Source organism: Stenella coeruleoalba, assembly GCF_951394435.1.
Source record: "Stenella coeruleoalba genome assembly, chromosome: 15".
In the NCBI taxonomy this organism is placed as follows: domain Eukaryota; kingdom Metazoa; phylum Chordata; class Mammalia; order Artiodactyla; family Delphinidae; genus Stenella; species Stenella coeruleoalba.
This window is the reverse complement of record NC_137161.1, coordinates 64134674-64147057: the sequence shown is the minus strand read 5'-3', so window position 1 is coordinate 64147057 and position 12384 is coordinate 64134674. Positions and strand designations below refer to the sequence as shown.

At 49.3% G+C, this 12384-nt stretch overlaps 1 protein-coding gene across 5 annotated transcripts in view; it reads right to left on the bottom strand.

The window, feature by feature from the left end:
- Positions 1-530: 530 nt before the first annotated feature.
- Positions 531-12384, bottom strand: part of XYLT1 (xylosyltransferase 1) — a 492695-nt gene continuing 480841 nt past the window's right edge. For all 5 annotated transcript variants that reach the window (XM_079945329.1, XM_079945332.1, XM_079945331.1 and 2 more), the window contains 2 exons: positions 8216-8549; positions 531-2525 (listed from right to left, as the gene is read on the bottom strand). In XM_079945329.1, coding sequence (XP_079801455.1) covers positions 2203-2525; positions 8216-8549 — 657 coding nt within the window. In that variant the 3' untranslated portion in view covers positions 531-2202. The remainder of the gene's footprint in view (positions 2526-8215; positions 8550-12384) is intronic.

The window sequence follows — 12384 nt, the reverse complement described above, 5'->3', positions numbered from 1 at the left end:
CCTGGCCGGGTCTGACCCCCTACCATCTTCCTAAAATAGATATCTTTTCCTCCAGGGCGTGGAGGGAGCCTGCTTTCCCTCACATGGAGGCCCACGGTTAGACTGGCTGCGGGAGGGCAGTGACGGAGGAAGCGGGGACGCCCCAGGTTCTGCAGCCGGCACAGCCTCCCTCCGCAAGTTGCTGGCCTGTTGCGTCCCTGGGCTGGGGGCGGGTGGCGGGGATGGCTCAGGAATTCCAACACCCCCAGAGCCGGAGGGCTGAGTCACGCTAACACCCTGCATGAGGAAGAGCGAGGCGCCACTGTTCCCAAGGACACCCCACTTCTGGCCAGTGGGTGATGCTGGTTGAGGCGTTCTCCTCATGGTGTCCAAGTCCCCTGCTTCCCACTGAGGACACGGAGAACGCAGGGCAGAGACAGAGATGATAGACAGATAGATAGATAGATAAAGCAGCAGAGAGACAGAGACAGACATGAGGGGCTGGGGGATGAGAGGGGGAGGGAGTGGAAGGGTGGGGGGAGGGGCCTTTAGTGAATAAAGGCAGCTTCAGTTAGTAAGATAACGTAATTGACAAGCTGCAAAAACAGCACCTACTAATTAGTCATTGACTAAAACATATAAATAATAAATATCTAAAGTGTCCCTTCTCTATATCCTCCATGGCCCATAGGACATTCTGCCTTGCTGGGCTGGGGGTGTGAGTAGGGGGCGACAGCTGACAGGTCACTGGGAGCAAACGGCGGTACCTTCAAACCCACACTGGAGGGGAACCGCCAAGGACCAGCTCTCCGTGGGAGGACTTTTCCAAGAGAACCCTGTCCTTGGGGGAGGGTGGGATCAGCGGAGGAGGGGGCCTCCGGGGAGGGGTCTGCGGATGAGTAGGGCAGCCCTCCGATGTACACATGGCAAGGAAACCCTTTGCGTTTCTAGTAACTCAAGCAATTTGAACAACACTGTTCTTTAGGTTTCAAACCACCAGATACTCAAGCTTCCCACTTTTCCACTGCGTGTCAGATGGGCCTGTTGGCACCCTGGATAAGAAAGGGCATGAATTTAAAAACTAGATCTAAAATGCTCTTTCCTGGCCGTGAAAAGTCTGTTCCATGCGGTTTGGTCGCTCCCAGCAGCACCGAGTGTGCGATTCACAAATGTTCCAAACACCTGACCTCAGAACAAAGGGCTCAGGCACGTGACAGGTATTGCTGTACTGACCAGCTCAGGAGTTTTGCTCCCAAGGATCTCTATGAGTTTCATGGCCATGGTCCCCAAAGTTCCCACTGTCAAGGCCCAGAGGGGTCATGGTCTTGATCTCCTCGCCCACGAACGGCTGGGGGTTTGACCCTCACGCTCACGAGCATCGCCCAATTTCTGCCTCGAAGGAGGGTGGCCTGGAGCCCAGGATGTCTGGCGGTCACAGTTTGGGTGGACCTTGGCCGTGGCACATCAGAAGGCTCTCCGGCTCATCTAGTTACGAAGGAGGATGGCTGAACCTGAGAAGGGCTGGTGGGAGGCCCTGCGAAGCCCGCCACCTCCCTGGGGACGGGCCCACGAGAGCGTGACTTTAGTGTCCTGTCACTTCAGGGCTGGCACAAGGGTTTCCTGGCCCAGAGGAGCTGAAGGGCGGGGCTGGAGAGCAAACCCACCCTCTGGGCAGTGCTTTTCAAACTAGGTTTTGTAGAGCCCTTGGGTTCTGACGAGGTACCTTAGGAGACGCCCTTGGCAGGGGACTGCCCGGTGGGCTGAGCTTTGAGAAAGAATCTCACACTCGCAGCTTCAAGCAGAGCAGCCTGGATTTCCTCCTCAGCCGGGACCTCCCTCCGCCTACGACTTAGTCAACAAAGCTCTGCTGCTCAAAATAAAAGTTTTGGAATCACTTGTCTGGGCGGGGTGAGGGGGGGGCGGTCAGGTCATTGAGGGGGAAGACAAGGAACCTGTAGCACTCGAGGATCAATCAGAAGAGGTAAGACCACCACGGTGCTGGGACTGAGCCATCCCCACCCCCGGGAGCCGGCCTGCTGGGTCAGGTGGCTGGCAGAACCTGCTTCGGCCTCCAAACCTTCCCTCCCGTCACTTGACGGCCAGGAGAGCCCCGCTCACAAAAGGCACCCCCCACCCCCGGGGGTGGGAGCCCAGGGTCTGGCTCCCACTGGCCCTCTGGCTGCTTCCCCTTTGAGATCCGCTGGGGCCCCCACGTGCCCGGTGCTACCTGAGCCGGCCGTCGGGTTTGACTGCGCCCAGCTCCGACTTGGGGTCAGGGCTGAAGGAGCTCCAGGCCGTCTGGCTGCAGGTCTGCATGACTGGGCAGACGGTGGGGCCTGTGGCACAGATGTCCATGGCGGTCCACATCCCGCCCACCAGCGAGTCCAGCCAGCGCTCCAGTGCGGCGCCGGTGGACGCGGCGTTCCTCCGAGCCAGCTCCACCTGGGCGGGGTTGATGGGCAGGCTGAGGACGGGGTTCAGGCTCTGGAAGCTCTGCTCCATGTAGGCGCTGCGGAGGGGCCCGTTGTGCAGCCTCAATGCCTCCTCTGAAAGCCAAAGGGAACAATTACATCATTAGAAGAGCCATGGACCGGTCACCTACTACTGTGTGCTGGGCACTGGGTAGCACCATTCAGTTCGCGGGACAATCTCACGAGGAAGTTCCTTTAGCACTCCCAGTGTACAGACAAAGAAACTGAGCCTACGAGGACATTCCTTCAACAGGTACGAGCCCACTTTGTGCAGGGCATGGTCCGCTCACCTATTCATTCAGCATGTATCTACGGAGCCCTTTCTATAGGCCAGACGATAATTCATTCAACACATATTTACGAAACATCTACATCTGCAAGGCATTCATTCATTTATTTATTTGATACAGATTTATTAAGTGCCAGGCTCTACTCTGCGGTGGAGCAGACCAGACAATGAAGGAGACTGCAATCCAGGGGAGGAAGAATGATGACAAGAAAGAAAGAAAGAAGTAAATAAATCAGGTCATTCCAGAAAGTGATAAGTGTCATGAAGGGAGTAAATGGGCTGTGTCGAGTCAGAGCAGGGGCTTGATAAACTACGGCCCTTGGACCAAATGCGGCCCACCACCTGTTGTAAATAACGTTTCATTGGAACATGGCTATGCCCATTTGGATACATATTGTTTATGGCCGTTACCACAGCACAGCTGAGTAGCTGAGACAGAGATTGTATATGGCCCACAAAGCTGAAAAATTTGCTATCTAGCCCTTTACAATAAAAGCTTGCTGATTCCTGGGTTAGAGAGTGACAAGGGTGTTCATTTTAGCTGGGATGGCCGGGGAGACCTCTCTGCGGAGATGACATCTGAGCTGAGCACTGATTCACGGGAAGGAAGAAGCCACATGTAGATCCTGGAGAAGAGAATTCCAGGCATTGGGAACAGAGGATGCAAAGCCTCATTAAAGCTCATTAAAGATGCAAAGCATCTTTCCCTGAATCATACAGGTGATGAGTCAGAGCCAGGGCTGGAACCCGGGTCTGTGGACCTCAGAGCCTGGCGAGCAGCCCCACCTTGGCTGCTGAATGCCCACCATGAACTCTGTATAAGACCTGGATCTCTGCTTCGGTCCAAGATGTGGGGCATGAACGGCCCACAGCAAGGAGTCCTGGAAACCGCGAAGCTGGGACCAGAGTGGGGTGGGGTGGGAGGTCCAGCTGGCTCCCAAGACGGCTCTGCCTTGCTGAGCACTGGGGTCTCACGCCAGAGCTCGGGGACAGCAGTCAGGCTGTCTGGGTTTGAATCCCCATGTCCCGCATACCAGGTGTGTTACTTCTTCCTCATCAATAAAATGCGTGGAGAACCAGTACCTTCCTCGTAGCTTTGTTTGTGATGATTAAACGTGCTGACTCATGTGAGGTGCTTAAAATGGTGCCTGGCATATTCTAAGTACTTGGGAAAGTTTAGCTCGGATTATTATTATTGGCATTATTAGTACACAATACACACACACACACAACTATAGGGCGGATTTTATCATGCCTATGTTACAGATGAGGAAACGGAAGCAGCTGTAGTTTAGAGACAGACCTGGAGTTAAATCCAGGGCTGGCTGACTCCAAAGCCCATTCTTGTCATTACGATACTCTACCAAGAGGCTCCTACAGCAGCAGGAAGCTAAAAGAATGCTTTTGTTTTTTATTTTATATTTTTCCATCTGGGAGCTAGTCTTTTGCAGACTTGGTTTCCCCATCTGCAAAATGGGGATACTCACCCTTCCAGCAATTAGACTCACTTCTACCTGGCACGAGGCTCAGGTAGAAGTTCACGTGCTTTGTAAACAGTAAAGTAATGCATGAACAAGAGAGACAGTGACTGTTTCCCAGGGCTTAAAGATGGGGAAGCAGAAAGTCTAGACATTTGGACTGAAGGAAAGAAGCTAGATGTTTCTATCTTGAGGAAGTTCCCACTCATGGCTTATTTCATTGCCAAACACAAGAATATATTTTTTTGAAAAGACGACTGGCTAATGATTCTGGTAGGTCGTGTTTTACCAAATCAGGTTTTGCTATAGCCAAGATCACTAGGATTAGAAGAAACCTCCTTATAAGACAATGTAGCATTCAGATGACAATGCTTCCTCTTTGCTTGATGGTGGCTGTCACCCTCGGAGACAACCAGGAGAGCCTGGATAATCAGCACGTTACTTTCTAATATGTGTGGTCCTGAGTGAGGAAGAAAGACCGTGTATATATGCCTGCCCTTCAAAAAGCAATGGGAGGGCTTCCCTGGTGGCGCAGTGGTTAAGAATCCACCTGCCAATGCAGGGCACACGGGTTCGAGCCCTGGCCCGGGAAGATCCCTCATGCCACTGAGGAACTAAAGCCTGTGAGCCACAACTACTGAACCTGCGCTCTAGAGCCCATGAGCCACAACTAATGAGCCCGTGAGCCACAACTACTGAAGCCCGTGCTCCACAACAAGAGAAGCCACTGCAATGAGAAGCCCGCCGACCACAACGAAGAGAAAGCCCGTGCGCAGCAACGAAGACCTAATGCAGCCAAAAATAAATAAATAAGATAATTAAAAAAACAAAAAGCAATGAGAAAGCTAGTTGAACTAAAAATATGCTTTGACTTGCATGTACGAGAAAGTCATTCCTTTAGTTCCCAATGCCCCAGGAAGCTGGGGGGCTGGACTCTGGTCTGGAGGGGAACCGGTGGGAGAAAGCTGAGAAGCACGCCTGGAGCACATGTCCTATCTTGCTATACTTAGCAGAGCTTCTCTTTCTCGAGTTCCTTAAGGAGTCTGGCCCACCTCTCCCTGATGCCCACCAAAGGGTTTTCAGGAAAAAAACCCCTGTTTTCTTTTCCTCTGTTTTTTCAGGAGGACAGAGCCTGTTCTCTTTGGAGCAGGTCCTGACTTCCCTACTAGAGCCTCTCAACGCCTTCATCTCTGCAGGGACTGCAGAGATGAGAAGCTGGGGACTGGGGAGACACCCAAACTGAGAAAAGGCAGGACATTCAAAGTGAAAAGAGGAGTTGACAAACACTTGAACGCTGGTAACCAAATATTGTGGTTGTGCAGAAAACCCTTATGAAAAATGAGGTTCATGTGGGAAATGCTATTATAGCATCAGCCCACAATGCTCGCCTCTATAATTAAATTTCCCTCAATTCCACCTCATCAGATTTCTTGAGATTACCAGGGATGCATCAATAGCAAATTACTCTTGATGAATCATTCTACAAATTGCATTGCTCGCACCTTCGTGTTCCCTGTCACCAGAACATCATTAACAGATCCAATTACTGATGACTGGGGGGCTGCTCCTGGTGGGGTAAAATGACCCTTGGCTCATCCTGGGCATGCGTGGGGAGAGCCTCGCTGTCCTCAGAAATCCCAGGAGAAAAGATCGGGAAAATCAGGACCCCATGAATGGCCCCGGGCTATTTTACTGAGGTAGGGATGGATTCAGGGTCACTCGTTTTCTGTCCGATTAGCTGTATGGGAAGCAAAGAGGAGACGGCCACTTCCATCCCTCTCCTCCACGTCTGGCTTTGGGAACCCTTAGAGAGGCTAAGGACGTGAGCCTCATCCGTGGGACACTTGAGGACCCTAAGTGGGGGGGCTCTGGCCCCGCTAGTTCTGGAGGAGCTGTCTTTTGCCTGTTTCATGGGGGAGAGGAGAAGCAGACTTCCATTACCTGAAAACATGAGGTCCAAATCTTTCTGCTTGTTCAGCACAGAAACTTAGCAGAAAAACTTAGCAGAAATGGACAGAATTCACATCAACACTCCCTTCTTAGGACTCCAGGTGCCCCTCCCCATATCTATGTCCCCCTCTCCTTGTGTCACTGGCTAAATGACACCCAGCCCAGAGCTCTTTTTAGCCAACAGAGGCTGTAATGCGTTTCTGGCTTCTGGGTTTGCGATCTGTTAAATGGAGGTGAACGATTTCAAACACTAAGAGACCTGGAAATCCTTTTTCTAGGAATCTATGTTATGGATGCATCTTCATGGGCACATACTATCTTAGGTTCAAGAATCTTCTTTGCAGTGGCATCTGTAACAACAACAACAAAAGAAGCTATGTGTCTACCCAGGCGGGGGTGGGGTAGGGACAGACAGATTGTGGGTCCTTAACCCAAAGGAACACTAGGCAGCTGGCAGCTTTACGTATATTGACTCGGAAAGTGAAAAAAGCAAGTTTCACTACGAAGTGTGTCATTCTGTTCTTAAAAGAGTGACAATGTCTTTGTGATTTATGTCAATGCTTTAAAAGCACTGAGAAACCTCTAGAAGGACTGTAGACCAAACTGTTGGCAGTGGCCACTCCTGGGGATGGGATTGAGCAGGGAGGAAGACGTTACTTGTGATAAAAGAAAGGGGGGTGGGGAATAGAAAAATAAAAGAAACCCTTTTGGAAAAAAAAGAAAAAAGGCAGGCATGCTAGGAGTCTGACACCCCTCTCCCTGACCCCATGCCCAGTGGGAACCACCATCCTGAATTTCCTGTTAATAACTTCCTTCATTTCTTGACAGCTTTCTACTGATACATGAACCCTGAAATACTGTATGGTTGGCTTGGCCTATTTTTGAACTTTAGATACATGCATGGTAATTCTGATACCCCCACCCTAACATTACGTTCTAGAACACGTCCTACGCCGTGTTCCCTGCTGCGTAGACCTCCACTGTCGGAACAGACCACACTGTCGGTCCATTGGATGTCAGATATTTGGACTGGTTCTGGTTTGGTGCTATTATGAACAACTTGCTGTATTTCTGCACAAGTCTCTATGGCCTCTACCTCGGGTGGAATTTCTGTGCGGTAGGGCGTGTGTATATGTTCAACTTCACCAGCAAATGCGAACTCATTTTATTACATGGCTCTCTCACTAGCACTTACGTGGACAGTTATTATTCTCCATCTTGACCATCAAATGATGTTGTCTCATCTTCAAACATGTCCTAAACATGGCAGATGTGAAGTGGAATCTCTTTTTGCTTTTACTTTGCATTTCTCTCATTCTTCATGAGGCTGAGCATCTTTTTATATGTGTGTGTATATGCTCTCTCTTTTTTCTTTCTTTTGTATCAGGGATCGGCCCTTTCTCTAAAGGGCCAGATAGCAAATACTTTTGGCTCTGTGGGCAGCTACTCAATGCTGGCGTTGTGGCCCCAAAGCAACCACAGTCGATATGTAAATGAGTATGACTGCATTTCAATAAAGTTTTATTTACAAAAACAGGAAGTGGGCTGGATTTGGCCTGTGGCTTGTAGCTTGCTCTGACTTCGGGGATTTCCGAATTTGAGTACTTTTTTGTGTGTGCAAATATTTTCCTTTAGTATGTGATACGTCTCCTCACCTAGTATCATGCTTTTGATGAACAGAGATTCCTATTTTAGTTCTTTTTTTTAAAAACACTGAACAAGGTTTGCTGAAACTCAATCTCAGCTTGGGTTTATTTCCCACCTGTCTTAAATATGATCAGGACCTTCTAGAAGTCCAGTGAGAGAGCATCTAATAAATAGGTGTCTAATACAGAGACAGATGACATCACCTCAGTGTGCAGAGACAGGCAGAAAATTAGAAGGTTCTGTATGACAGATGAGCAGGAAAAAATCCTGAGAACAGAGAGCACTGTTCTCGAAGGTGGCCCACATGCCCCATGTCTGAGCAACACCGCCCGCCCGGGTGAAGGACCCAGGAGGCCTCGGGCAATGGAATATTACCCCCCAGAAATAGGGGAAGTACTCACCCGGTTTGATGGGCTGCCTGTTTGAGAAGGTCAGAGGCGCGACGAGGAATTTGGTTTCTGCGACTGGCACCCAGTGGTGGAGAATTTTCACTGTCCAGACCCCAGGCCTCAGGGGCAAGTTCAAAGGGGGCTTGTAGTGGGTGAATTCGGCAGTGGACTCAATCAGGATGTCGTAGGTGGCTGCGATGATGTTGACGGGATCCACCCAGACGACAGTCACAGTCACGTTGGGGCCCTTCCCCCATTTCTGCATGCCTACTGGCTCATCCATGGGCCCCAGGAGACCCCCAAAGTTGCGAAAGAGCCGCTCCTTGGCATCCCAGTCGGTGCCGACCTGAAACAGGAGAGCGAGTTCTGAAATCACTGGGCCTCTTAGGAAGGCCTAGGCTACTGCTTACTGGGCTTCATATACCCATATAACAGATGAGGAAACTGAGGCTCCAATTAAGTTACTTGCACAGTAACTTAATGTTGGACAGGCAGTAAGCAGGAGACCTGGGATTTGGACCTAGTCTGAAGGATTACGAGGCCTGTGGTCCATTTCACTAAACCTTTGGGCCTCCTGTGCCTACTGTGTGGTGTGTACATGGAATGAATGAATACCTGCTTGCAGGCCATTCCATGGAAACATACACCCTGCCACTCAACAGGTGCAGGTGATTTCCACTTTAGTCACTGGCTTTCCAGATAATGTGCCTCTTTTTAGTACAATCATTCTGAACAAGAGTGGAGCTCAGGATTTGGAGCTGCCCTATTATAAGCTAGGAAACGTGAGGGCCCCTTAGTATCGCCCATCATTTGCAGGAGTTCAGATAGCTTTCCAGGGAAGACACAGCTTCGGCTTCCCTAAAGCATTCTGAGCTGGACTCTAGGGGTGGGAGATGGTTGTACCATATCCATCCTTCCTGCCAGCCAGCGGGGGGTGTGTATGGCTTTGACCCCCCAGAAATCTGCTCTTGGCTTCCATCCTTCCCCTTTTGCTGCCTGCAATTTATTCTCCACCCAGTAACCAGAAAGACCTTGTGAAATGTCCTCTCACTGCTCAAATCCCTGTGGCTGGTCCCCTGCTGATTCCTGGTGCCCAGCACTGTGCTTGGTACACAATCAATGCTCCATCAATCACCCATCAAATGAATGCATGAATGACTTGGCAAAAAATGAATTAACCACATAGATCCCTGATACTGAGCTTTGATACTATTTCAAGTCAGATTAAATTAGGGGCTCTTCTCTCCCCCAGGAGGTTTAATAATGTTCTGAAGACACAGCCTGTGGGTACATGGTAGCAGGAGATGAGCACACTACAAGGACACTGCTGCCGTGGTCCTTCTGTGAGCAGCGTCTCTGATGTGTGTGTGTGCAGGCTGGGGTGCAGGTGTGGCTAAACATGTCTACACCCTCAGCAGACTTCACATGTGCAGTGCAAACATGAGCTGGTTTACTTTCTCGTTGTTCGGGCCACAAGTTACTATACCCAGGACACAGGGCTCCACGGCTCATGTTTACTGAGAGCTTCTGGTGTGCCAGACCTACTGCTAAGTGGGTGGGTGCATCGATCTGGCTCACATTCCCAACTCCACGGAGGGGGGACCCTTGACGTTATCCTCACTTCACACATGAGGAAACTGAGGTTCAGAGCAGTTGGATGACTAGCTCTGATCAGTGAGGGGGACTCAGGAAGTCTGACCCCAGAGTCTGGGTTCTTATTCACTCTTCTATATATTGCCTCCCATTCACTCACTCACTCACCCACTAATCCATTCATTCATTCATCCATCCAAAACACATGTGCCGGTGCCTACCACCTACTGGGGTGGTTGTAAAACGTGCATGTTCCTGGCCCACAACGTGCTTCAGGTTTCCATCTTTAGGCCAAGATTGGCCTTGAGGAGCTGTCCTAAGGGGCAGCAGAGGGAGTTACGCTGGGACAGAGGCGGCCGTCCCTCCCAGCCTTGGGAGATCTTGGCCTGTTCTGCCACCCTGCCACCCTCTCCAGGTACTGGCTCCTACTGAGGACCCCTGGGGCCTAGCACAGCAGCTGAAGCACAGGAGGAATGAAAACAACACTGTCTATTGAAGAAATAAATGAATGAGTGGGCAGGATGCAAGCTAGGCCTCAAAGTCAGAGATGGTTCTAGAGAAACCTGATCCTGTGACCTCCATCCATACAATCCTTTCTAGCTCCTTCCCACTGTTCATGAGTCCAGTCTTTCCTCCTGTCCTATCCTGCGAGGTCTGGTCCTTTACGAACTCCAGCTTCATCTCCATCCCTCTCCCTCCCCTCTCCTCCCCCATGCTCCAGGCCACCCTGGAACACTCTCGGCGCCTCTGCCAGAAGGGCTCTCTCTCCCCTGATCTTCCGTCCACGCCCGGCCCTCTTTCGGGCTCCGTCTTCCTTCCTTCCCCGCCCCCCTCCTGGCCAGTTCATCATCTAGCTCTCAGCCCAGGTGTCACCTCTACCTGGAAGGCTTCTTTGCTTACAAGCACCCCTGATGTGCTTGTCTAAGCAGTTGCCCAGCATAGCCTTTTAACCTATCTATCTATCTTCTATCTATCTATCTTCTATCTATCTATCATCTATCTATCTATCATCTATCTATCTATCTATCTATCATCTATCTATCTATCTATCATCTATCTATCTATCATCTATCTATCTATCTATCTTCTATCTATCTATCATCTATCTATCTATCTATCTACATATCTATCATCTATCTATCTTCTATCTATCATCTATCTATCTATCATCTATCTATCTATCTATCATCTATCTATCTATCATCTATCTATCTATCATCTATCTATCTATCTATCATCTATCTATCTTCTATCTATCTATCTTCTATCTATCTATCATCTATCTATCTATCTATCATCTATCTATCTTCTATCTATCTATCATCTATCTATCTATCTATCATCTATCTATCTTCTATCTATCTATCATCTATCTATCTATCATCTATCTATCTATCTATCATCTATCTATCTTCTATCTATCATCTATCTATCTATCTATCTATCATCTATCTATCTATCTATCATCTATCTATCTTCTATCTATCTATCATCTATCTATCTATCTATCATCTATCTATCTATCTATCTATCTGTTTTGCACAGTATCACAACTTCTAATTTACACGTCTCTCTCCATAGCTCAAAACTGTCATGTGAAGAAGAATATACACATATATGTGTGTGTGTGTGTAACTGAGTCACTTTGCTGTAGAGAAGAAGTTAATGCAACATTGTAAATCAAATATACTTCAATAAAATTAAAAAAAAACCCAAATTGTCAACTGCATGAGGGCAGGGACTACATCTGGCTTGTTCACTGCTATATCACTAGTGCTGAAAAGAGCGTTGAGCATGTGGTCGGTGCTCAATATCTCTACCTATCAATCCATCTGTTATCTACATGTGTCATGAAAGATTAGGGGCCGAGCACATGGACAAATGGATCAATGATCACAAAACCACTCTGGGGTCCTACTTAAGGAAGGGATGTATGACCCGTTAGGGGAACGGGGGGACAGTCCAGAACATCATCTTTGGATCCCCCAAAGAAATGGGGGTGAACAGGTCTCCTAAGTCTGAGTTCTAAAACCAAGATAACCCAGGTGGAAGAGCTGTGGAGCAGCTGACGGTGGGAAACTTGAATTTGTCCTATATCTAGGAGAGGAGGAGGACATCAGCTGCAGCCTCCAAACATGAGGGGAGGTGGGGCTGCCCGAGAGGGAGCCCCATTGCTGTCACATCATCTGTGGCCCTCAAGGTCTTCTCACCAGGCCTCACTGTGGAAGTCCACTGCCATTCACTGCCAAGTGGTCAATTACTCAAATTTAAGTACGTGTTGAAGTTCAAGCTCAATATACTGGTCCCCAGCTTCAAAGTCACCAAGGCTTCCTCCCCACTGCACCTGAAATGCAATTCCAACTTCTTTCCAGGGCCTGCGAGACCCCTCATGATCTGTCCTCTGGCCCCCCTGAGACCTTCCTCCTTCTCACTGGCCACACTGGCCTTGCTGCTCCTTGAATATGCCAACCTCCTTCCTGGAGCCTCAGGACCTTTGTGCATGCTCTTCTCTTGGAAGATCCAAGAATGTTCTAGGTCTTCCCACCATTGACTCTTTCACAGGTTTCAACCCTAAAGTTATCTCATTA